We start from the raw sequence: 27,706 nt of genomic DNA on the forward strand, positions 1-27,706 counted from the left end.
TTTTCAGACTCTTGATGCAGTACCTAACTTCCCCATTTGCTAAATGTAGATACAAGAGTGTCTCACAAGGCAGGAATGAGGATTAAATCATTACAGAGATGTTAGTATTTTAGAGCTTAAGTGGTACATAGAAGAAATAGTAGCAACAGTGTGCATATTAAATAACCATTATCTGCAATGCAGGATTAGAATTGGGGATTTTGACATTTTCTTCAGATTTTAAAATGTTTCTTAATATATATAGCTTGAATATTCCTTTTGTATATGAAATGCTTGATACTAAAGATGCTCCACATTTTTTAGTTTTCCAGATTTTGAAATATTTACATAGACTTTATGTGATTGGCAATGAGACCCCAGTCTAAGCTTGAAAAATGTTTCATGTACATGGTATATACACATAATCCAAGTGTAAATTTCTTTATTTCCAGTGTGTGTTTGTTTGGACAGTGACATCCCGCAGGAGGTCTGGTGTGGGGATTGCTGCTTGTAGTGCTGTGTCAATGCTCATAAAAATTCGAAGATGGGGGTTGGGGATTTAGCTCAGTGGTAGAGCGCTTGCCTAGCAAGCTCAAGGCCCTGGGTTCGGTCCTCAGCTCAAAAAAAAAAAAAGGCGAAGATGGGGGCGGGCTAGATGGGAAGAGGGGTCTTGGAGGAGAGGAGGGAGGAGAAACTGCAGTTGGTATGTAAAATAAATGAAAAAAATGTTATTTAAATAACATTTAAAAAAGAAAAAATGCAAAGAACATGTGCTTATGTTCTCATATTTGCTCATTTTTGAGTTTGTAATAAAAAACATGATTATATAAAGTATATATGTATTTTCTGAATGGCTAGGCAAAAAATGTCACAAAAACTTTTTTAAAAAATTTACTTAATTTTATGTATATGCATGTCTTGTCTGCATGTATGTCTATGCACCACATGTATGTCTGATGCCCTTGGATCCCAGAAGAAGGCATCCAATCCTCTGGAACTATAGTTATAGATGGTTGTGAGCCACTATGTAGGTGCTGGGAACCCAAGTCCCCTTGGAAGAGCAGCCACTGCTCTTAAGTGCTGAGCCGTCTCTCCAGCCCAGTGCCACAAATTCCTAAGTTAAAATAATCTATGTTTTTAATTTTTAGCAGATAGTAGAATAAGTAATTATAATAGAAACAATCATTGTAAAATGTGCAGTCATAGTGAATGTGCTGATTGTGTGGGACATTCAAGGCATAGTAAAGTTGGTTCCATTGTTTTCTTAAAAGAAGATTAAACTTAAGCAGGCTGAGAACACAGTAGGACAGCAGGCTAAGTACAGAGTATTGAATGATCTCAAGGGGAATTATTAACTTCACTGTGAGGCATACCAGAAGTTCAGTCTTTGAGGGTCAAATAAAAATATTATCCCTGCAGGTAGGAGGAAGAGAAAAGAAAAAATAGAGTCAATACCTTCTCTCTTTTCAGTAACAGTCTGTTACCCGCATCTGGCTCACTTTCTGAACGTTGTAGATTGAACTTTCCTTAAAGCAGACTAAACATAGATTTATTTTTAAAGACTTATCTATTTAGGTATATGTGTCTCTCTGTGTGTGCACATGTGTGCTGGTGTCTGTGGAATCCAGAAGAGGGTGCAAGAGCCCTTCGAGTTGGAGTTCCAGGTGGTTGCGAAATGCTCCCATGGGTGCCGGGAACTGAACTCAGGTCCTCTGGAAGAGCAGCAAGTGCTCTTAACCTCTGAGTCATTGCTGAATGTGGATTTATTCAAGAACAATGAGAAAGAACTCTTGAGAGTGAGCAGGAGTGGCTCCAAGTTACTTTTGTTGTTTTTAATTCTTTTATTTTTATGTGTATGAGTGTTTTGTCTGCATATACATACGTGCACCACGTGTGTACAGAGCCCATAGGGGTGAGAAAAGTGTATCACCCGATCCCCTGAAACTGAAGTTACAGTCAGCTGTGAGTTGCCATGTGGGTGCTGGGAATCTAACTTGGATTCTCAGGAAGATCCAGTATTTTTAACTGCTGGACCATCTCTCCAGCCCCTATTCTTTTCTTCTTAATTGTACTTTTGTTTTGTTTGTTTGAGACAGGTCTGGTCTGTCTCAGGCTGGCCTTCAGCTTCTTAGGGAAACTAACAATGACCTTAACCTTCAGCCTGCCTCCAACTTCTGAGAACTGGTATTTCAGGTGTGAACCATCACACCTGGCTTTTAGATTCGTTTTCTTACAATAATTCATATGTTAGCAATCTTGTAAGTCGTCATTCTTCACATGATCAGAATATTGTCAAGAGAAGCATTGTGTTTGGGGGAATATAATAATAGTCTAATACTGCTTTGTTCCAGAAGTCATAATCATTTTCTTAGGAGTATTACTTATATTTTTAAGCAAATCTTTATAATGAGTAAGGTATTACTGCAGACATGTTTTATGCTTATTCCAGTGTTTATGTATTAACTGAATGATAGCATTAAATAATTCATTATAGTAATTCTATTTGATTCAGTGTAGCAAGCAGCAGCTTTTTTGTTCAGTGTGTAGGAAAGACTTAGGTCCAGCAGAGTGCGCTGTTGACCTTTGTCAAAAACTGTGGCCCAGGAGCCTTTGGGGCCCCGTTTTCTTTTTCCTTTACCCTTTGCCCCTCCTTTCCCTCCCTTCTTCCATATATCTCTGTCTTTCTCTTTCTGCTTAAAGGTGTCTCCTAAGATCTCATGAGAAAAATGAACAGTTTTTAAGTCATTTTCTCAGTTTTACTTTTATTTAAAATGACTATTTTACGATGATGCTTATTGTGTGCTAGGATACTTTTCTAAGTAGTTTAGGAATGTTAATTTACTTGGAAAATACAGATTCATCTGAGTTAACTTTTATTGTCAAATTATATTAATTTTTCTTTGTGCTTAATTTCAAAGTAAAATGAAAGCATTTGACTTAGTTATTATATCATTCTTATGAGGAAGGTATTGTTTCCCCTAATTCTACAAGAGAAAATTGTGGCACAGACTTAAGTAACGTGTTCATCTCACAAGGCTGTTGAGTAAAGAAGCTGGGTTAGAGTAGTTAAATTCCCCCAGAGTTGGGATGAAAGACAGTTCAATTTTGTGCTGTTACACAAAATTGTGCGGCCACACAGTGTGCAGTACTTTGTAAGTATCGCTGCAGGATAGGATGTTCTCATTTGGTTTCCTAGCATCCTGCCTGTTTTCTTTGCAGTGTTTTCAAAGCTTACCATCATGTGCATGTTCATCTGCCTTGTTTGCTTCATTGGCAAGTCGTTCATGAGAACAAGTACAATATCTGTTTCTCATATTTTTATACTCAGCATCTAGCATAAGCCTCTACTTAGTACTCACGTATTGGTAGAAAAATGAATTTTTGAAAAAGGCCTAAGTTAAAGAAATGCATGTTTCTCCATTACTTGTAGCTTATGGCTTTTGGTCAGATCTATATACTTAAGGGGTGTAATAGTGTTGTAGTATTAAAACAAAATGTATTGTTCTAACTTTTATGTATTAGAATACTCAAGGAAGATACTAAGCAATAAGTTTCAAGAGTTAGGAAGTAAGTTGATACATAATATAAATAAAAAAACTGGAAACAACTTTTGGCTTCTGTAGCTTCCAGAGGAACAAGTTGTTAAATAATATTATAACTAGTTGAAACATAATACAGAGAACAGAATTTTAAAACCTATGCCAATCACTTATATACAGTAGCCTGATTTCTCAAGGAATTAGAATGATATGCGAGTAGCTTTTTGGAATCTATATTGTACCAAATAATTTGTGTGTTCTTTTGTTTGATGTTAACCTCAGCACTGTGAAGAAAATAGAGCAGATGTTAATATGATAGTTGAAAAAAGTGAAGCCCAAAGATATGGCTAAGAGGCTGGAGAGATGGCTTTGTGGTTAAGAGCACTTGCTGCTCTTGCAGAGGACCCAGGTTCAGTTTCTAGCATCCACATTGGTGGCCCACAGTTGACAGTCACTCTGGTTCCAGGAGATTTCAAGGCTCCCTTCTGGTCCTTGAGGGCACCCACACACTTGTGGTGAACATACATACACTCAGGCATGTACACATACACATAATTTTAAAAGATACTACATTTGACCATGGTCATACAGGTAAATGGTGAAATCATGATTAGAAAATAGTTCTAAAATAAAGATGCATGGATTATAAATGAGGACAAGAGGAAAAAAAGGGGAAATTTTTGTTGTTAGCTGGTGATTAAAAATGTGTGCGAAAATAGATTTTATTATTTAATATGCCTGACATTAAAATATCTTTAGTGAGGGTGGCTCAGGCCTGTAAGTTAACCATTCAGGAGACTGAGGCAGTAGAATTGTGAATTCAAGGCCAACCTGGGGGCTCCATAGCTTATTTGTTGCCAATCTGGTGAGACCCTATGTAGAATAAAATAGAAGAGAACAAAATAGAATCAACAGATCTTTAGTAGTCAGTCTGTAAATCAGAGAGAGATGATCACAGTGCATGTGTGGCAGAGGATAACCTTTTTCTTTAAGCAATTGTGTTATGTGTATGGGTGCTCTGTCTGCATGTGTGTCTGTGTACTTACTACATGGTGCATGGTGTACATGGTGCCCACAGAACCTGAAGAGAGTGTCAGATCCCCAGGACTAGAGTTAGAGGTGAGTGTGAGCTACCATGGTGGGAACTAGAGATTGAACCTGGAAAAGCAGCCAGTGCTCTTAACCACTAAGCCATCTCTCCAGCCTCTAGAGGATAACTTTGTGAAGTGAGTTGTCTCCTTCCACTTTTCTCCGGGTTCTGGGAATTAAACTCAGGTTGCCCGCCAGGCTTGCACAACAAATGCCTCTTTATCTGCTGAGCCGTCTCTGGACCTAGGCTTGATTTTTATTGTAAGAAATTTTTTGTTGCTGTCTTTTTTTCCAGACATGTTGCTATGCAACCTGAGCTGCCCTTCAGCTCTTGGCTCGCCTGCTTCAGCATTCTGAATGATTGGATTATAGGTATACACCTCCATGATCGGCTTAAACTCAGTTTTTAAAAGAAATGATTAGTAATAACTAGTCTTTAAAAAAAATTCTAACAGTGAAAGTTAGCAGAGTAAAACCAAGATATTCTCCCTAGTACTTCTGTCCTGCTTTGGCTTCCTGCAGATAAATGCTGTAGACGCTTGAGAATCTTTCTAGATCCTTTTCTATAAATGCACAACACATTTTTCTTGGTTTTCATAGGTTTATTTTTATATTTAAACTTTTTTTTTTTTTTTTGAGACAGGGTCTCACAATGTAGCTCATTGGCCTGGAACTGTATATGTAGACCAGGCTGGCCTGGAACTCAAAGTAATCCTCCTGCCTCTGCCTCCCTAGTGTTGGGATTAAAGGCTTATGCTACCACACTTTACCATCTCTTAATATTTATTTTAACGTGTAAGGTCAGGCTCTAACTGTATGTTTTTTTAAGTAGAAGTCCAGTTTTCCCAGGATTACTTAAAGAATAATATCTCCTGCTTTAATGGTTTTACTCTTACCCTATTCTGAGTTGTTATATACATTTCACTGGTTTCTGACACCCCCCCCAACCTCCCACCCCACCCTGCCGTAGACACGTGTATAGTAAAAACCAAAGAGTCCAACATAGCTTCAAACAGGAACACCAAGGGACCCTTCCCTGCTTGTGTTCTTTGCTCAGTTTTACTTCTAAGTCAATGGTTTCCAACCATTTTAGTGTTTAGTCTGATACTTGTCTTTTTTTGAAATTTGCTTATTTTGCCTTTCTCTTCAGTTACTACTGGTTTTATGTTCCTTTGTTGTCTTCGTATTGTCCTTTCCGCCCTCTCGTTAACTCTCCTGAGCCTTCCAATATTTGAATTATCACAATTGTAATACCACTTAATTTTGATTAGAGTCTCCTTAAACCATGATTTTTTTTTATGGTCTATTATCATTTTCCTAGTTTTCTGGATATTTGTAATCATCCCCAAACTGTCTGTTAGAATTTAAAATCTGTTAATTTATTCAAATATATTAAGTCAAGAATGTTTATATTTTTAGACTTTAAATATTTACTGGAAATAATGAAAATCCTTTTTGAAACTGAACTTTTTTTGTTTTGTTTTGTTTTTTGAGATAGGGTTTCTCTGTAGCCCTGGCGATCCGGGACCTCCTTTTGTAGCCCAGGCTGGCCTTGAATTCACAGAGATCCACCTGCCTCTGCCCCTCAAGTGCTGGGATTAAAGGCATACACGACCGTGTCCGAAATTTTTTTTTTAATTTTTAAAATTTTTTTTTTTTTTTAAAATTTTTTTTTTTTGGTTTTTCGAGACAGGGTTTCTCTGTGTAGCTTTGCGCCTTTCCTGGAACTCGCTTTGGAGACCAGGCTGGCCTTGAACTCACAGAGATCCGCCTGCCTCTGCCTCCCGAGTGCTGGGATTAAAGGCGTGCGCCACCACCGCCCGGCAAATTTTTTTTATTTTTTTTTGAGACAAGGTCTCACTGGCTGACCTGGAATTCACTATGTAGAACAAGCTGGCCTCGAAGAATCAGAGATCCTTCTACCTCTTGCCTCTGCCTTCCAAGTGCTGGGACTAGAGGTATGCTCTGCCAAGCCCCGCCTGAACTAATTTTTGTATTTTTAAAAAGTTTTTTTTTTTTTTTTTAATTTCGTATATACCGTGTGCCTGTTTGGGAATGTGTATGTAAATGCTGGTGCCTAAGGCGTCCAGAAGACAGTGTTGGATCCCCAGAGCTGACGTTACAGGCAGTTGTAAGCCTCAGACGTGGGTGCTGGGAACCAAACTGGGGTCCTCTGCAAGAGCAGGACGTGTTCTTATCATTTCTCTAGTCTCTGAATTTTGTATGTTTTTAAATTTTTTGTTACATCTACTTGTGTGTGTGTGTGTGTGTGTGTGTGTGTGTGTGTGTGTGTTGTGCTGTATTTGACATCTTTACCCAGTGAGCCATCTTACTGGCCCAGAATTTTGTATTTTTGTAATTTTGTATTTTTAATGACATTCCATTCCTTCCTTCCTTCCTTCCTTCCTTCCTACCTTCCTTCCTTCCTACCTTCCTTCCTTCCTTCCTTCCTTCCTTCCTTCCTTCCTTCCTTCCTTCCTTCCTTCTCTCTCTCTCTTTTTTTTTAATGTATCTTGCCTCAAGTCTGTTTGTGCAAACAGCACAGGGCACTGATCATCTGCAAATAGTGTGTAGGTGTGTCACACCAGCCCATCTGTCTTCACATTGGCAGATAGAAACCTTTTCTGTGGGGTCTTCACAGGTGCCTGGGCACCCTTAGGACTCTAGGCTAGAGCTGAAGCCTGGGCCTGAGCTGGAGCTGTGCTCCTGGCTTTGGTTTGAACATTGGGCTTTTGTTGGCACAGCCTACAACCCTTGGCTGTGTAACTTTGAATCCACTTCCCAAGCTTGTGGGGAGTGATGAAAGCAAGATGGCTGAGTTTGTGTGCTGGGGCCCTTTGGCGTCTTGGACTTGACGGCCTTGGGCTTCACAGCGGCTTTGATGGTCTCTGCCCACGTCCCGTCACCTTCCCGTTGTTTGCCTGCATCTTCATCAGGCCTGTCTTGTGCTTGTGGGCAGAGCACGTGCTCCTTGGGAACTTGGGGTCGACCCCCTGAAGAGATTAGTATCTTCGTGACTGGAGTTTCTTGATGCCATTTTTTTAGGGATTGGTTGTGTGTGTGTGCTGTGGTTCTTGGACTTGTCCATGTCTACACAGTAACCCTCAGCTCCCAAAGTGCCTGGGACTGGAGGATGACATTTTTATTTCCTGGATACCAAAGCAGTATCTAGTTATTAAAGAAAACTTGGGAACCATCAAAACATATGAGTAAGTTACTAACATTAATCTTACTCAGCTATCCCCTCTGTCCGTCCCTGAGGTTTTTGCCTGTGCTCTGCTTTTACATATGTGTACTTGTATACATGTGTATGAACATATACATTGTCCATTGCCGTGTAACTGTTTATTTAGTTTACTTTTGGGGTCTGCATTTTGGCTGGCCTCAGCTGTGCATATTTTCTGCTAGTGTTGGCTGGCCTCTGTGCTATGATCAGCGGTAGGTTAGGAAATCAGCCCTAGTTTAAGGGGTTCATTGTTGGTTGGCTAGGATGCTAGTGTGGGTAGCTGTCATTATCTAGAAGGCTCTCACAGGTTTCAAGGGAAGCAAGAGAACAAACCACAGGGTGCAAGTGCTTTCTGAGTTGCTGTAGGGTTTGCTAATGTTACAGTCACCAAATGCAAGTCATAAGAACATATATAAGGGGTCTTTGTGAGAAGAGTTGAATAATACTGAGGAAGCACCAGGAATTTGTAGTCATTTTTGTATTTTTAGTGTATATTATATGTATACTTTTATCATAAAATTTATAATTCATAGCTTTTGTTTGTTTATTTATTTATTTATTTGATACAGTATGGTCGTAGTAAAGACTTAAAATTCAAATTTTTTGCTGGCCTGTTTTGACACATGCATTTTGATGTTATCTTTTTTGTATGGGCTTATGGCTGTGACATGATGGCTTATTAGGCTAATTATAGCCTGATGTCCGTTGTTATAAAGAATTTTTTTTGTTAACTGGTGTGTGTGTGTGTGTGTGTTGGAATAATTTACATTCATTTAGACATGATCTGTTATATTTTGTTTTTTAGCAGTAGATTTGAGGACCAGACATGGTGCTACACCTAATACTAAAATTTGAGAGATCTAGGCCAACCTAGCACATAGTGAGACTGTCTCAATCAAAGCAAAATAGAATAAAAGGACCTGAGTAGCCTCTATAGCCCATAAAACCTAAAGTATTCATTCTTTGCCTTTTAGAGAGAACTCTTGCAGTCTATTTCAGTCTTAGTAATTGAAGCCAGAAGTTACTGCCTTCACAGAGATCTGCCTGACTCTGCCTTCTGAATACAGGGTTTAACACGTGTGTGCTACCAAGTGTGTCGAGATAAATCCTTTTTTAAAGATTTAGTTTATATTTTAATTTATCTGTATGTTTGTGGGAATGTATGCCATGTGCCTGTGGAGACCAGAAGAGGGCCTCAGACCCCCCTCACCAGCATGCGTGGTAGGAATCAAACTTGTGTCCTCGGAAAGCAGAAACTGATGTTAGTGGTTGAGTCATCTCTCTTGTCCCAAGATGCACATTTTTGCAAAACCCTTAGGGAAAGACCAAAGGCCAAGATCCAGGATAAGAAAGGAGTTTCTCTCGATCAGCAAAGGCTGGTCTTAGCTGGAGAATGTACTTTGACCACAACATTCAGAAGGACTCTGTGTCATTTTGTGTTGAGACTTTATGGTCATACACCACTCACAAGAAGAATGAGCTTATGACAAAGATGCTTGAGTTGGCTGTCCTAAAATACAATAAGGTACATGAAAAATGACAGTATTAGTCACCTTGGATGAGTGTGCCCTTCTTATGGCCAATCACTTTGACAGACATTATGGAGGCACTCTTATCTGTCTTTCTGCTTCAGTGAACCAGAAGAACTGACAAGACACCAAACCACAGGTGGATTCAGTGTTTCCAATTGGCAGGGCAAAGCGTGGGGCGGGCACATGACACACCTCCTCCTGTGTCTCTTCAGCTGTGATACATCTCTTCCATGAATATCCACATTACCCCAAACAAGCACTCCCACAAAGGATAATAAGCTGGCAGGTGGGCAGGGTGGAGCACAGATGCAGATTCCTCCTGAGATCCTGCATGAGGCCAAGAGCCCGTTTGCATTACTCACTGTTTTCTTCACTTATGTAGTGTAAATATTGATGGTTGGAAATGTCTAGAAAATTCTGCAAATGTTCCCATGAGTCACAGTGATTAGAAAAAGAGGAAGCATTTATATTTATAGCACAAGGACTGAAGCTGTTGAGTAGAGTTAGAGAATGCAGGATGGTGTTAGAGTGACCTGTGAATTGGAGGACCAGAACGTGAACAGCAGCAGGGAAAAGGAGAAAAGTACTCCACAAAGCTAAGGTGCAGGTCTCGATCATGTCTTACAGTTTCCCGTCTCTGTTCGAGTGGACACACACCACTCTGGGCAGCCCGTAGTGCAAGAAACAAAGATGCCCTAACAAACTCCGGGATTGAAAGAGACAGTTTTCAGTGGGCTGACTGTAGCAACTTAAGAAAAAATAAGATGTTAAAATTTTGAAGTTTTGTGATAAATGCACCTGCTGAGCATAGTTTTTGCTGATTCAAATTTGACACCAGAACAAGTCTATAAATGCTGACGAAACATCCCTGTTTTGGGGCTGTGACCCAAAATATGCCAGCTTACAGCTGATGAGGTAGCCTTACAGGGACCAAGAGTACAGAGGACAACTCTGCTGGGACGTGCTGACTCACTTGCACTCACTGACACAGGCAGTAGCATGTGTCCACGCTGTTAGAGGAGTGAGTCTCTTCCCAGTCTGTTACGACAACAAAAAGACCCAGATCGTCAAGGATCTCTTTCTTAATTGCTTTCACATTTTATCCCAGCCGTTCGTGCTCGGTGTAGGAAAGCTGGCTTGGATAACAACTGTGGCTATTTCAGTTAATTAAAATTCACTTAGTTACACTAATTACTTTTCAAGTGCTCAGTGTTCTCATCTGGCTAATGGCAAGTACACTGACTAGTCAGATATTGAACCATCCATCACTAGAGAAGAGTCTGTTGGGGGAAGGCACTGAGTTAAGAGATTTGTGTGTGGATGATGACAACTAATTTTCAATGGCCATAATAGAACCAAAACAGTTTTGTGTGTTGTGTGTATGCACACGTGTGCACCTGCAGATATGTGTTCGTGCGTGTGTCGTTTGTCTTATGTCATCCACATCGAGGCAGGGTGTCTTCATTGTCCTGGAGTGCTCAGATTAGGCCAGGCTGGCTAGCTAGTGAACCCTAGGGATCCTGTTTGCCTCAATCCAGAACTGGGATTATATGTGCACTCCACCATATCTAGCTCTATTATGTGGGTTCTAGGGACCAGACTCACATCCTCATGCTCAAAAGTCAAGTAAGTTGCCAACTGAGCTAGCTCCCCAGCCCACAGAATTACTTTATTGATTCTGTTGATAGCATCGTGGTCAGTGTGTGCAAGATGACTTTATAGCATGGTATTGTTCTCTTATTTAATTTAAGAAGAGTCATAGAAGAAGTTTGAAAAATACCAAAATGGAGGAGTGAGTGATGGCTTAGCAGTTAAGAGCACTTGCTATTCTCACAGAGGACCAGGTTCCATTCTCAGCACCCACATGGAGGCTCATAACTGCCTGTAACTTCAGTTCCGGGAGATCCGCTGTCCTCCTCTTTTCTCCGCAGGCTCCTGTATGCACGTGGGGTACATACATACATGCAGGCAAAACATTCATGCACAGAAAAAATTACAATGCTGAAACATCATAAAGTAGAAAATAAAAATAACTTCCAGTCTTTTTTTTTTTTTTTTTCTTTCGAGACAGGGTTTCTGCATGTAGCTTTGCGCCTTTCCTGGAACTCACTTGGTAGCCCAGGCTGGCCTCGAACTCACAGAGATCCGCCTGGCTCTGCCTCCCGAGTGCTGGGATTAAAGGCGTGTGCCACCACCGCCCGGCTAACTTCCAGTCTTGATGGATGGTATTTTTAAGTATTTTTGAAATGTACAGGTGTACATTGTCATAAATGTACAGTGGATCAGTTTCTACCAACTAAATGTATGTCTTTTTATCATTCTTTCTCTGTTCCTACATTCTTTCTCATGCCTGTTTGAATTTTCATGTACTTCTGTGGGTATTGAGTGTGTCTAGCTTGTGCTAAGCAAGCACTGATCTACGTCCAACCTTGATTGTTGGCTTTAGAATCAAGGACTCAGAATGACATTTCTTATATCAGGATGCATATGAAACCAGTTTATCTTATCATTGTTTTTGTGTTGTTTTGGAGTAGGATCTCACTGTGTAGAGTAGGCTTGCCTAGAACTCACTAAGCCCAGGCTGGCTTCAAACGTAATCTTCCTGTCTTGGCTCTCCTAGGTGTTTAGAGTATAAACATGAACACCTGTCTTGTTTCAGCACAGTTGATGCTGAATTAACCACTTGGTTAAAGCTTTTGTGATTGCTGGTTAATCCCTGGGTGACTTTTTAAAAATGTTTATTTCAAAACAGGCTCTCACTATTTATGCCTGGCTGGCCTAGGACTTGCTATACAGACCAGCCTGGCCTCAAACTCAGAGTCTTCTGTCTACCTCTGCCTCCCAGGTGCTGGGATTAAAGTCATGTGCTACCACACGTGACTATATTTGATGTGCATATATGTGTGATTGCAAGCATATATGTGCACTAGGTGCATGCTGGTGTCTGAGGAGGCCAGAAGAGGGTGCCAGATGCCCTGGAACTGGAATTGTAAGTGGTTGTAAGCTACCCAGTGTGGTTCTGGGAACCAAACTTGGGTCCTCTGCAAGAGCAGCAAGTGCAATTAACTGCCAATCCATCTCTCCAGCCCATGGGGTGATCTTTGAGACTATGTGGTTATTTTTTCCCCCAAAAGCTTTTCACTCAATGATTTTGGTGGGGTTTTTTGTTTGTTTTTTGTGTTTGTTTTGTTTTGTTTTGTTGAGACAGGGTCTCACTCTATAGCCCTGGCTGTCCTGGAACTCACTCTGTAGTCTAGGCTGACCTTGAACTCACAGAGATCCTCCTGCCTCTGCCTCCAGAGTGCTGGGATTACAGGCATGGGCCACCATGCCCAACTCTCCCAATATTTTAACATCCACGTGGGCAGCATGCCTCAGTCCCTTAATCAGTTGTGAGAGTTGCACAATGGTGAGTTTAGAAACTTACTCCACTTAAAATTTGCAGTAGTCCTCTAAAAAGAAAATTTCATTTTTCCTTTTCTTCTTAGATAAGATCTAATGTATTCAGCCTGGCCTCAAATTCCTGATCATCTTGCTTTTAGTGCCCCACTGCTGGGACTATAGGTGTGAACTACCATGCCTGGCTTTTTGAGATCAAGTCTGGTTGTGTATTCCAAGATAGCCTTGAATTTGGAATCTTTCTGCCTTAGTCTCCTTGATACTGGGATTATAGGCTTATATAATTTATATATTATATAGGCCATCATCATATGAGCCAGCTTTTTTTTTTTTTTTTTTTTTTAATACCGCAGGTGTTTCTTGAAATCTGTCAGTGACGTTCACCACTGTTTCAGGACTTTTAGCTCTGACTGTATCTGCATACAGTGCTAGTGGGAGAGGTTGTACGGTGTAACAGGTTGATCTTTTCCCTATGTTTGGTAAACTGAGACTTCTTATTGCACGCATTTTTCTTATGTAAACTTAGATAAAAATTATCCTACTTTGGGCTGGAGAGATGGCTCAGAGGTTAAGAACCCTGGCTGTTCTTCCAGAGGTCCTGAGTTCAATTCCCAGCAACCACATGGTGGCTCACAACCATCTGTAATAAGATCTGGCTCCCTCTTCTGGCCTGCAGGGACACATGCAGGCAGAACACTGTATACATAATAAATAAATAAATCTTTAAAAAAAAAAAAAAAAAAAAAAAAAAAAAATTATCCTACTTTGGATCTTTTTGATTAATTCTACTGAAACAAGACTTTTCAGAGACTAGGGCTACTGTGTTGAGGAATTTCCATTTACACTGGGCAAGAAAGTAAACAGTAAGTGGAGAGTAGGGTAACAAACACTTAGGGTATCAAAACCCAGCCGTGAAAAGGATCTGTCTTAATGTGCTAGCCCACTGCAGTTTAACATATTGCTTACAACCTTCACAATAGAATTTGAGTGACTTCAGTTACACATTCCAGGAGACTGGCAGTCTGTTACAATCAGAGTCTGAACCTTAGAGCAGGCTAATTTACAGAGATGGGATGAAGAAAGTTGTGGATTTGTATTACACACTCTCACCTGACACTGTATCTGATCCCATACCTGCTGATTGACATCTTGAATGAGCTCTTTGAAGCACGTTCCAACTTAATTAAAACGTTTGCTTGGTTAGCAGTGATCTGTAAAAGCCTGTGATAAATATTGAATCAGGTTCACCTGCTGGTTGCTGTGAGTGGATAAGCAGCTGCTTTGTGCAGTTTAATCATGAAACTGGCAGCAGGGTACTACTGTTTAAATTTTTTTTTTTTTAGAGAATGATTGAAAAGGTACAGTTACGTCACACTGTCTTACTGAAGTGTGTGCTTTTGTGAGATTTTTGTACAACAGGCATTCAGTATCTGTTTAGATGGCTTAGAAAGCAGCAAATGGTCAATCCAGTTAACAGTAAGCCTTCTTTTCATGCCTCACAGCTTGTATTATAATTCTATGTTAATTGGCCTTTTACTACTGGCCCTTTATATGCGTGGCTTTTTAAAGTAAACCCGTGGTCACACAGACAGCCCTGGTTAAACTAAATAGATCACAAGACACAGCCCTGAGTATGAGAAAGAGGCTTGTAGGGAGAAGGGGGGCTGCCAGGATGAAAGGGAGATAGGAGAAAGCCGGGACAAGAGTAGCCGGATGTATTATGTATGTGAGTGAAACTGTCAAAGAATACATTTAATAAAAATGGTAATAAAAAAGGACAAGGAACTGTAGAGGTGGCTCGGTGCTTAAGAGGGCTTCCTGATCTTTGAGAGCTCAGTTCCCAATACCAGTATCAGGCAGGTCACAACAGCCTGTAACTCCAGTGCAAAGGACACCCTTTTCTGGCCCTCCTCAGGTATCCACACACGAGTAGCAAATATTCAAAAAAACACAAACACAGAGAGATAGAAAATAACTCTTAAAAAAGGAAAAGGTTTTTATGTTTTTACTTGGTTAGATGGTAGGATTTAAGGTTTTGAATTTGACCTCTATATATTTAGTGGATTTTGCAATGACTTGAAGAATTCCTTTTGATTGTCTTTTTAACCTGTAAAGTAGAAACATTTCAGTTTTTTAGCCTTATGCTATACTAGATAATTAATGGATATTAAAACTAAGGTGAGTTTAAAAGCAGTAGTCAGACCTCTGTTAAAATACCTGCTGTTGACTTTACCTTGCTTATTATCCCTGTGTGGAGCAGATGTGTGTGGTGGCCAGGTTGGTTGTCAAGGAAGTGCTGTTGCCATTTCATTTCCTCTAAAATCAGACAAAGTTTAGAGTAAAGCTCTCACCCAAATTAGTCATGGTTCTTTTTAAGCTCCTGATAACAGTTGTGGAATCACTACTTTAAAAACTGGTTTCCGGGGCTGGAGAGCTCCCTCAGCAGTTAGAACACTGGCTGCTCTTCCAGAGGACCTGGGTTCAATTCCCAGCACGTGGCAGCTCACAGCTGTCAGTTCCAGGGAGTCTGACACTCTCACACAGACACACATGCAAGTAAAACACTAATGCACATAAAAATAAGAATAAATAAATGATTAAAAATTAAAAATAAACTGATTTCCTAGGCACAGAATGGGTGGCGCATTCCTTTATTCCTATTGCTTGTGGGGCAGAGGCAGGCAGATCTTTGAGTTTGAGGCCAACCTGATCTACATGATCTTACTTTCAGGCCAGTCAGGACTGCACAGTGAGACCCTGTCTCACAAACAAACAAACAACCCTCACACCCTCACCCCCACAAAACAAAAATCTCCCTCAGTAGGATGACCTTGAATTTTTGAGCCTCCTGCCTCTCCCTCCAAGGTTGTACAGTTACAGGAGTATGTGTTAGGGGTTGAACCTAGAGTTTTGTCTATGCTAGGCAAGTACCACATCACAGTCCCCCACCTCGGGCCCCCCATATATTGTTTACCACTGTGATTATTAACTAGAGTAGTCTTTCCTAATTCTCTACTTAAAGTTTCATATTTTTATCTCTACCTTCAACTTACTTGGACTTTATAGAGAGAGTTACATTTAGGTCATACTCGTTCAACATTGCTATGTTGTATATATGTTCGTACATAAAGCTCTAGTTCATTTCTATGTAAGTATATATTTTTCATTGGTTGGGAAACCCCTTATTAATTGTCTATTCTGTTGAAAGACTCATCATAGTTTCCCCACTACTAAATCAAGTTGGGCATGATGGCTCATACCTGTACACTCAGCACTAGGGAGGCTGAGGCAGGAAGATTACTGTGAATTTGCAACCAGCCTATGCCAATAGTGAGTTCCAGGCCAGTTTCTACAGAGTAAATACCCCGTCTCAGAAAAAAAAAAACAACAACAACAATGGGGCAAATCATATCCCTTGTGTAACAGTCTTAATGTTTAAAAATTCCTCTAACATGCATACTTAGACCCTTGCTGGGCCTAAAGATATTTTATTAAAGATTTATTTTTAAATGTGTATGTATGTATCTGTGTGGGTACAATGCACTTGCGTGCAGTTGCATGCAGAGGCTAGAAGAGGTTATTAGATCTCTGGAGCAGGAGTTACAGGCCATTGTGAGTCAACTAATATGGGTACTGGGATCCGGATTCGGGTCCTCTGGAAGAGCAGCAAGCACATTTAACCACTGAGCCATCTCTCGATCCCCCAAAGAACTTACGTATCTTTGATTTTACTAGGTCGCCAATGTGTTCTCCAAGGTCGATCTGCCAGTTTGTGCATGGGTCTGTCCTGTATGAGAGCTGTTCCATATTCTTTCCAACATCCAGTCTGGTGGGCGTAAAGGGAAATTGTGGTCTTAATTAGCACTTTCCTAATTACTGAGATGGGCTAGACATTAGGTTGTTAATCTTCTTGAGTATTCATCGGTCTTTCCGCTTTTGTCTGGTTTGATTTCCCTGTTCCTAGCTATCCATCCACTATGTTTGCCTTTTTAAAGTGTAGTTATCAAAATCTTGTGTTTCAGATACCTTTACTTATTTTTATGCATTGCAAACATCTTAGTCTCTGCCTTCCTTTTTCCTTAGTTATCTTGGGAGGCATCTTCTTGCTGCTGCTGCTGCTGCTCTTTTTTTTTTTTTTTTGGTAATTCTGGATGTTGACTGTTGAACCTAGGCAAATAATCTTCCATTGAACTATAGTACCCAGACCTTTTAAAGTTTTACTCTGAGGTAAGGTCTTGCTAAGTTGCCAAGATGGTCTTGAATTGGTTTGCAGACCTCCTGCCTCAGCTACAGGGGTAAGTGTGTTATAGAGGTTGTAGGAGTCCAGGGACTACGGGAGGTATCTCTTTTTTTGGTTTTTCGAAACAGGGTTTCTCTGTGTAGCTTTGGAGCCTGTCTTGAAAGTCACTCTGTAGCCCAGGCTGGCCTCGAATTCACAGAGATCCACCTGCCTCTGCCTCCGGAGTGCTGGGACTAAAGGCGTGCATCACCACCACCACCACCACCACCACCCAGCCGGAAGGTATCTTTTTAAATAGAAGTTTTACATATTAATGAAGTTACATTTTCAATTATTTTTGCTACTGGTTTATTATCTTAAGAAATCCTTTCCTGAGGCTGGAGAGATGGCTCAGCAGTTAAGTGCACTTGTTCTTACAGAAGATTCAGGTTAATTCCCAGCACTCTGGATCCAGGGGATCAGATGACCTCTTCTGACCTCCCTAGGCACCAGGCACACATGTAGTAAATGTACATACACTCAGGCAAATCATTTATACATGTAAAATAACAATAAATAAATAAATCCTTTTCTAAGGGGGTGGGTGGGTTTAGAGGTATGTTCCTATAATGCCAGCATTCTGGAGACTGAGGCAAAAGGATCAACTTTGAGACCATTTTGGGTTACATAGAGAGAGAGTTCAATCTTAGCCTGGGCTACAAAGTGAGACCCTGTCTCAAACAAACAAACAAACAAACAAACAAACAAACAAAAAATTCTCACATTTGAATCACATGGATTTTTTTCTTTATTTTCTTTCTTTCTTTCTTTCTTTCTTTCTCTCTCTCTCTCTCTCTCTCTCTCTCTCTCTCTTTCTTTCCTCCTTTCTTCCTTTCATTCATTTTTTTTTTTTTCTTGAGATAGGGTTTCTCTATATATCCCTGGCTGTTCTGGATGGAACTCACTTTGTAGACCAGGCTGGCCTCAAACTCACAGAAATCCATCTGCCTCTGCTCCTGAATGCTGGGATTAAAGGTGCCCAGCTATTTTATAGCCTGCAAAGCCTGAAATATTTATACTCTGACCCTTGAACTACGTTTGCTAGGGAAAAAAAGTTTGCTGACTGTTGCTGTAAATCGTTTCTTAATGGAAAGATCCTCCTCTCCCACTCCTTTGTTGTATTTAACATGGATCTTGATATAAAATACTTAATTCAAACAACAAGTTTAAGGAATTTATGAATTTAAGTATATAGTTTATCCTAGGAATATTTTGCAATTGCATCAGAAAAATAATGCACACAGAACTAACTAGAAACAATTTCTTAATTCATGAAACTGGTATTGGTAAACAGACTACGCCTTGTAGAGCAGTTAGAGAGAGAAACCCTCTTTGTAGATGAGGCTGGTGACCCCTGTCATTGTCTTCTACTTGGCTTGGTAGAACCAAGGATTCTAAAGTTTCTTGACTGAATGGGTGAATGAAATGGGATACCGAGTGTGAAGGGCCTCATTCAGGGACAGCTTTAATAAGTGGTAATTATTAATATTGAACCTCTCAGGATATATATTTGTTGCTTGCAGATCAAGTGGCTCAAATATTTGCATAAGATGATTCTTTGACTTCAAAAAATAGTAAATTATCCCATGCTTTTGCTTTTAAAGGGTAGTCATTTGATTATTGGAGTATCTTTATCACATTTAATTCACTTTAAATTAGAACTTAAGTATCTATCAGGCTTTAAAAATGTGATATTAGACTACAGTAGTTTGTTTGGGGACACTGGGCCACAGTCCTCCAATGGAAACAGTTTAAGTTATACTTACATACTCAGTGAATGAGTTATGCAAAGAAATGTGAGTTGCTGTACTTAAGGAATTTGTAGTGGGTTGGAAAAATAGCTATGCATGCTGAAAGCTAGGGGAAATGTGAATTACTAGGTTTGTTTTTAATTTATTCTCCCCTCCACATAGTGGCTTTTCCTTCTCTCTCTCTCTCTCTCTCTCTCTCTCTCTCTCTCTCTCTCTCTCTCTCTCTCTCTGCGTGTGTGTGTGTGTGTGTGTGTGTGTGTGTGTGTGTGTGTGTGTGTGTGTGAGAGAGAGAGAGAGAGAGAGAGAGAGGGAGGGAGGGGGTGGGGAGAGGGAGAGCACGCAAACACACACACACACACACACACACACACACACACACACATTTTTTTCAGACTGAGTCTCACACTGTCTCCAAACTTGCTATGTAGCTGAGAATACCCTTGAACTCCTCCTGATCCTCCTGCCTCCACTCCCCAAATGCTGGATTACAAGTGTATGCCACTACACCTGGCTTAAATATTTATTTTGTTCATAATAAATATTTTCTTTTTGGTCTGCTTTGGGGATTCAATCCATAGCCTACTTTTAGAAGTTATGTGGTACACACAGTAGCAGAGTAACTGGATGAATTCCCGTTTTCTCTGTGGTCCTGTTGCTAGATGTTTCAATGTATGTAACATCAACCAATGCCGTTTGTTTCCTGCCTCAGTGTTGACAGGGAAATTAACTTCTCTTTCCCAATTTTCTTTTTCTAAAAATATTTCATAGCCTTGCTCATTTTATTTTTCAAGTAATTAGGCATACTGTTTTGCAGGGAGTGTGTAGGGAAAGTTTGGAGAGAGCTGTGATGCTTAAGCAGTTGATGTTTTAGTATGTTACACTTGGGGTTGCTCATCACAGCTTTGTGCAAGGAATAGTGGCAAGACTGAGCAGCTGACATTTCTCTCAAAATCAAAACTTGTAATCCTCCTCTCTTTCAGAGAACTTAGGTATATCTTTATACAATAGGACAAAAGAGGAACTAGATGTTATTATTGAACACATAGAAAATTTTCTAAATATTCTTGGTTGCTAGCTTCCCATTCCCATTCCCATTGAGAATTTTTGAGCAGGTGACTCCTGTCCTGTCCACATGTGTCCCCTGTAATATTCTTTAAATGATACTCTGCTGTTGCTGCTATGGATCTTGGATTTTATTGCCTTTTGTTAAAGGTAGTTTCTAGAAGTGAAGAGGAAACCGTTTTTACAGAGCTTGGTCATAACTCATTGACATTTACAGGTTATAGAGTTAACAAGTTTGGGGGAACGTGTGTTTTACCTGTTGTCGGTCTTTAATATGCTGGATGAGAGTTAATAGTTTTAAATTTTATTTTGTAGTGATAAAAATTCTGTAAGTTTAAAGAGCAGTAGCAAAAAGCAACCATTCTATGGAAAAATAAACCTACTATTGGTTAGCAGAAAAAATAGCTAAGGAGAGATGCAGAGCTCTCTCCTTTTACTCATCTGATGGTTTCAGTACCCCTAAGTCCAAAGGTTTCAGAGAAAGGCCGTAAAGTAGCAGCTTATTCATGGGTCAAGGAGTGTTCTAATCTTCTGTCATTGCTGTTATCCAGATCCTATCTTGTGTTTTCTTTCAGCGTTGAAAGTTAATAATTTCGATGCAAGCAGCTCCTTTTTGTTATTAGATAAATGCTTATTTAAAATCTTTTATTCTGCTTTCATATCACTTTTCTATCTTCAAATACAATTTTCTCAGATCTTTTAAGTAGTACCTTCAATGGAAGATCATTTTTAAAGAAATAATTATTTAGTAGTACATGGGAACAAGACATGAGTGTCTTAATTTCAGTCTTCTGTTTTCCTTGCTTAACTACTGCCTTAAGGCATCTGCCTTGAATTCGTGGATGCGTAATTATTTCAGATCACTTTAAAAGTTAACAAGCATAACACATTTCAAATGAAAGTATCTGTGGCTTATACTTTTCTGAATTAAAAAAATGTAAAAATTGGTGGTATCTAAATCTATCCTAGTTAAAAAAAAAATGTAATCATGAACTTTTGTTAACAGAGCCACGATACAACATTTTAAGATGAGAACTGAGTTATTGATGCCAAATTCACTCATCTTAAAATGTAGGATTTTCAAATCAAAATAACAAGTTGTGAAACTATTATGGTAGTATTTCCTTTTTATTTGAAAATAATTATATGAAAGGTGTTTGCATATATGTGAAGGTCTGTAAGTTAAATACTAAGGTATTTCTGTACTTTCTTTTTTGAAAGAGAGTCAGGAAAAATGGTAGATTTAAAAGCAGTCCGTAGTAAATATTAAGTGAAATTAATGTTGAAAAGTATTCCCCCAAAAAGGAGTTTCCTAAGCCTTGAGAGCCATTTTAATTTTGAATTTTTTTAGGGTTCTATATAATATATCCATATAGGACAAAATGATTTAGTGGGCCCTAGCAGTGTAATAGTCCAGTAAATTCAACAGCATTATAGGAAGAGAAATAGAGTAATTGAGTAAAAAGTCTGAAGATACGAAAAAGTAAACTAATTCTGTACCTGTAGTTACCTTAGTTCCTTAGTATGTTAATTAACTAACGTGGTCACTACAGAAACCAAAAAACAATTCAGAGCAAATATCATGATATAATTTGCATTCCATTTTCTCTGTGAGTATAAGTTGTTAGATATTGCAACATATGTAACATAAACCACAAGTCAGCTGTTTCCTGCTTCACTGTTGACAAGGGCCCCATTCATAACTTCTTTTATCCTTTCAGTGAATAAGTAATTATTCAATATAGAAGGCAGGATATTTGGAACTGGCTATTTAATGTGGCAGCACTCTGTAATGAAATCTGCTGTTACTGGCAACCTGAGAGGGGAATGTAACAATTCCAGCATGACTGTAACTTTATCTGCTTTGACTGAATGTTTATTTGGCACATCAGTGAACCTTTTATCCCTGTGAGTGACAGCTCCAGAAGGGTCACATTTACATCCATTCTATCATGTATTGTAATATTTAATGGCGGACAAGGTTGAGCGAGACCAGGAGTAATTTGAACTTGCTTTCCCACTGAGCAGAGGCTAAAAGACAGCTTGATCTCCAGTATTGTGGTGTAACATACTATGACTTAGCATTTGTTTATGAAGGCTAATCTTACTGATTACAGTTTTTAATGCAGTAAGTAGAGTATTTTCTCTACAAAACCGAATCTTTCCAGTGTAAATTCTTCAAAATGAGTGCGCTGCTCACCTTTTTCCCTCAGTGATTGTTTCACAGCATTTCTCTTAAATGAAGCTTCATTCTGTCTCGTTTGGTGGAGGACTTGAAGCTTTGAAGGGGCTATTAGTTAAGAATCTGTGAGTTCTCATAGCATTAAACTTGCAAAAAAGGGGGTGGAGGGCAGAATTTGGAGGCAGGAATTCAAATCAGGTAAATTTTAGACTATTCCTGAGGTTCCTTTGCTGTATTAAAGAGATGTTTACATGATTTCATTTACGATACTGAATTACTAGTGAGCTTGTCCAGGGCGAGCTATTCTGGTCACAGTTTTTCTGGTGGGTTTTCATTTCACATATATAATTGGATTTCAGACATACTTCTTCCATGCAAACTACCTGTTTTTACTCACTGTTGAATGTTGATATTTTTGCATTCATTTTCATGCCTTTGCTAGAGAAGAATTTTCTTGACTCATTTTGTAGTGGTGCTTCAGATTCAATTTGTTATGTCTATTCTTCTGTTAACCACTTTTCAAATACTTTTTAAAAACACAGAATATTTGAGTCGTGCTGTGAGAAAAACTAGCAGTTCTGTAATGTCACAGTGACCCAAGAGAAATTGAAATGATCTTCCAATGTGTTATCATTTAAAAACGATAATTTTATAAAAGATAAGTGTTAAGATGTGCGTTAAACGTTTGGAATTGACTATGTAAGAAAGAATGTAAAGATGGAAGCATTGTTTATAGCTTTGAGAAGACAGAGAACTAAATGTGAAGAGTGTAGTTTTTTCAATGATGCATTTAGAGACTGTACTGTCTGAAAGCGTCTTGGACCCTTAGGATCCTTACTTAAGGGCTTTGATCTGAGAGGTGTCACAGTGTGTGTTGTGTGGTAGCCCAGACAGTTCCTGTTTTCTTTCCTTGTTTCAGCTCGATGGCCTGTGTTCTAGGTGCTGCTGTTCTGCTAAGCAAGGACACAGTGAAGACTCTGCAAACACTCTGAAGAAAGATCACGGGGGACAATCCAAGAGACCCAAAATTTATTTTGGGACCCGCACACACAAGCAGATTGCTCAGATCACTAGAGAGCTCCGAAAGACAGCTTACTCAGGGGTCCCAATGACCGTTCTTTCCAGCAGGGATCATACTTGTGTTCATCCTGAAGTAGTGGGCAACTTCAACAGAAATGAAAAGTGCATGGAACTACTGGATGGAAAACAGGTGAGTAAAGTTCTTTGACATAGAGAAAAAAAATAAGGCTGAAAAGATTGAAATTTCTTGATACGTGTTCTTTGTATTTTTCTAGTGATCATTAAATAATATGAAAACCAAATTAATTGCTAGCTTTGATATTTCTTGAAAAATATTTTACCATAAGAAAATCTTAATTCACATTTAAACTGATAGATTTTGGTTTTTAAAACTTATAGATATATTTAATTCTATGACATTAATTTCTGTTGTATTCATATGTCATCTTTTTATTTTAAATCCATCTACCAAAATAGTTGCACATGAGTGATGTCAGCTGAGAGGATAAAAAATGCTTTAAGAATATTATCTAAGTAGATCTAATCAGCATATTTTATATATTTAAAAACTTCAAAATAAGATAGTTTAAACTGAGCAAATTTTGAAATTTTTAACATTGAAATACATGATTATTATAATTTATAGTTCTAATTAGTACAAATTAAAAAAAATTATATGAGATTGTTAAGTTTAAAACTATGATATACATGGTTTTAAATTTTTATAGGGAAATTGGAGTGGTATGAATTTTTAGGATGGGTAGAATGAGAGAAGACATGCTTTTGTAGACACCATTTTAATACTGGACAATATTATTTTGGGAGTCTGTTTTTTGGTGTAGCTAATTTGCTTGAAAATTGAAATTGTAAGTATGAGATTGTACTCCGAAATAGTCAGTGAATCGGTATATAAAGTGAGCAATGATAGTGTACTTTGAATTTTTTTTGTCTTCCTATTTTTTATCAGAGTTGATTCTACACAAAAGACTATGACAGTCCCAAGAGTTTTGTTCCATTGATGGATCAACTCCTACCATAGATTATGAATAAATTATCTTCTATTGTTTTTTCTTTCTTGGTTTTTTTATTTTAACCAGATGAGATTTTACTCAGGTTTTTTTAATGCCTATTCAAGACATATTTTAATAGCTATTTAGCTTTATGTAGCATAAGTAAGGGGTTCAGTGAACAAGTTAGAGTGACTTGTTCAGAGCAAAGAAGAGTAATATAGAATTATTCAATCAAAACCACTATTGCAATTCTATAGTGTTTTTGTTGCCATTTAAGTTCTTTCTAACTAACTAAAGAATTCTGTGGAATCTCTTCACTGTATATGCTTTAAAAAAAAATAAAATAAAATAAAGAATAAAGGGACTGAAGGAAAAGGTTTTTGTGGTACACTGCAAATACCATGTTTAAGTAAACCTTTTTCTGTGAGTGACTAACTGCTCTGCTAAACTCAAATGCTGGCTGCCATCGTCATTATATATTTTTAAAATCTTTTTTCACTTGTTCTTGGTAAAATCATTATGCATTTATAGGAAATATGTAAGTTAAAATATATTGGTAAAAGCAATGAAAAAATTTAAGGCAAATAGTCTTATTTTGTATGTTCTAGAATCCTTCAGGACTGTTTGTGTTTGATCTTTATTCTCAGAAGTTCGGATCATGTAAAATAAGTTAGTAGACTTGGATGTTCAGAACTTTCCATCGGCTTGAAATGAACAACTGTTTTGTTTTTGAATATTAGTGATGTAAGCAAGCAAAGATAGCTGCTGGTGGCCTGCTGCGTCCTGGCTCCATGTCAGAGTGCTTACCTCCTGGGTGCACACGAATGCTCTCTCTTGTTCCCAAGCCCTCAGAGTGATTTGGTATTGTAATGAGGGCCAATTACAAAGTCGCCATAGGTGTCTGTGTTTACTATGGCTGGTTTACCAAAGAGAAATGATAAATAGATAACTGACATTGAGTGAAAAGAGTTTAAAGTGTGATAACACTCCAGCTGACAGACGCCCTCGCGGGTTCTGTTACATGGATCAAGGGATGAGCTTTGGGCTTCACTATCAGCCTCACAGAGCTGTCGTTCTAAGAGCCCTCAAAGGGTAAACTTTCTGATTTGTTGGCTTGATCTGAAGGCACATGTGTTTTTGTTCACAGTTTCTTTTAAAGCGCCCTCCATACTGGAAAGATAGTCTGTTAAAATTATTTTTTTGTTTAAATTAAGAAAAGAAAATTAAAGTTGAGCCTGGAAGGCAAATTCTTTCAAAAGTTGTAGATATAGACTGTCTTGTTTTTTAAAAATTCACATGAAGCAGTTGAGACGGCTCAGAGGCTAGAAGAACATGAGCTGCTTGCTCTTCCAGAGGATCATGGTTCAATTTCCAGCACCACATGGCAGCTCACAACCGTCTGTAACTCCAGTTCCAGGGGATATAATACCCTCTGTGGCCACATACAGACATGCAGGCAACACACACTCGCACATAACGTAAAAATAAATAATCCTTTTTTATTTTTTTTAAAGAAAAGTATCTGGGTATTGTGGTGCACACTGGTAATCCCAGCCCTTGGGAGGCTCATGCAAGATTGCAGATTTAGGGCCAGGAGGCTGCATGAGAAGAGCCTGTTCTCCCCTCACCCGGAAAAGAATAGAAATAAAGTAACACCCAGAGTAACTCGCGTTCATGGCTAGAAGAGTCAGAGCTAGCCCAGTTATGACAAGTCCTGTCACCCAGCTCCTTCTGTCCTCTAACCCTTCACAGAAACCACTGTACAGTTATCGGTGTATTTTGTCAGAACATTTAAAAAACATTATTTGCTAGAGTATATATGCATATTTATTCTTTAAGCAAGGGCACTTTACACAAACTTAGTCATGCTTTTACACATTTGGTGACTATCTTTCTCATTATAACATCATTAGAGAACCTAACAAAGGGCACGCTCACTTAAAAGGGTGTATCATTTGGTTTGTTTTGAAACAAGGTCTCATTATGTAGCCTTGGCTGGCCTGGAGCTTACTCTTTAGACCAGGCTCGCCTCAAACTCAGAGATTCTCCTGCCTCTGCCTCATGAGTGCTGAGATTAAAGGCATGTACCACTGTACCTGGCCTTAAAAAGGGTGTATCTTTTAAAAAATTACTTAACATGTCTGCTGTTAGTTATAGAAATTGAGTTTAGCCACAGGTGTTTTGTTTTGTTTTGTTTGCTATAAAACTGTGCCATGTATCTAATTTTTATTATCAGTGTACATTGATGATAAAAATCAGAATTTTGAGGTTATGGCAAATTGCCCATTATTCAAAGCCTCTAGCACTTTTATTACTCAAGGCTTAAACTTTTGTTAAATGTTTTTGTAATGTGACTATTAGTTTCATATATTTTATCTATTCATTTGTGGGAGTCTGTGGGAGACCAGCTCCGACCTGCTTCCACCTATCAAAAGGTTCTTAGTTGGAGGAAAGAGGAATGAGGAAATATCAGATAGAAAGATAGACCTAGACAATAAGGAGAAAGACAGAGACACAGTATAGCTTCAGGAGGGCCTGGGTCAATACCCAACTGCCCAGAGCTTATTCAAAAAGGCTTTTTATAATATGCTCAGGGGAGAGGCAAAAGATCTCCCCCTTGCAAGATCAAAGCACAATGTACAGCCAAGTGTAGACCCTTCCAAACACCTGGTAAACACGCCCATGGTCAAATCATGTCATTATTCAGCCCTACGGGGCAAAGCAAGCTCAGATTCTCTGACCTTGAGTAATTTGGGCCCCCTCATTCATTCGCCTATTTAACTTGTTATTTTAGTTGTGAATGTTGCTATGGAATTCAGTAGACCTTAAACTTACTACCCCCCGGCCTCAGGCTCCCACGTGCTTGGGTTACAGGCACTGCCACCATGCTGGGCTAATTTTATGCATCTTGGATTTTTTTTTTTTTAATGTATGTGTATTGTCATGAGCCTGCATGCACACTACATGTGTGGAGGCCAGTAGAGGGCATCACATGCTCTGGAACTAGAGTTAAGGTGGTTGTGAGTTGCCATGTGTGTGCTGTGAACCAAACCCAGGTCTTTTGCAAGAGCAGTAAGTGCTTTTAACACTGAGACATCTCTCTTGCCTCTGCTTTTATACAGTTAAAATTGATATATGATATATGACATATTCAGACTTGGAGTGAGTTATCAAATATTTAATTTTTTATTAATACTTATTTTTTTTTTTTACTTGCAGTAACATAATAGCAAAGGCATTAGTAGATAGCAGCCAAGAAACAGGAATTACTGTGGACCCTCTGTTGAATGTTCATACAAGGACTGGAGATGGTGACTCAGTAGATTGGTTACCCTGAGTGCGTGAGGCCCTAGACTCAGTGTCCAGTACCACACACACAAGGCTATTCCTTCAAAGAAATGTTATACCTGGACAGAAATTATAAACGGTACAAATCAAAACAAGATTTGGTTTTTTCACCTTTAAAATACGCAAAGATGGGGCTGCAGAGATGGCTCAGCTGTTGAAGTGCCTGCCTTATGAGCATGAGGACAGTCTAAGTGCCTGGTGTGGAGGAAGCGAGTTCGGTTCTGCACAGTAACTCAGTGTACACGTATGAGCAACAGTGAAATGAGATTTTCCTGATAGCACTTTGTTTT

General features: G+C 39.0%; 1 protein-coding gene across 1 annotated transcript in view; it reads left to right on the plus strand.

Moving 5' to 3' along the window:
• Brip1 (BRCA1 interacting helicase 1) overlaps positions 1–27,706 on the plus strand; it is a 145,613-nt gene that overhangs the window by 18,426 nt on the left and 99,481 nt on the right. Inside the window, exon 7 of the mRNA XM_052758486.1 lies at positions 22,958–23,248. Within this exon, the coding sequence (XP_052614446.1) occupies positions 22,958–23,248 (291 nt within the window). The remainder of the gene's footprint in view (positions 1–22,957; positions 23,249–27,706) is intronic.

This window comes from Peromyscus californicus, unplaced genomic scaffold, assembly GCF_007827085.1.
Source record: "Peromyscus californicus insignis strain IS unplaced genomic scaffold, ASM782708v3 Scaffold_3__1_contigs__length_106647218, whole genome shotgun sequence".
NCBI lineage: Eukaryota > Metazoa > Chordata > Mammalia > Rodentia > Cricetidae > Peromyscus > Peromyscus californicus.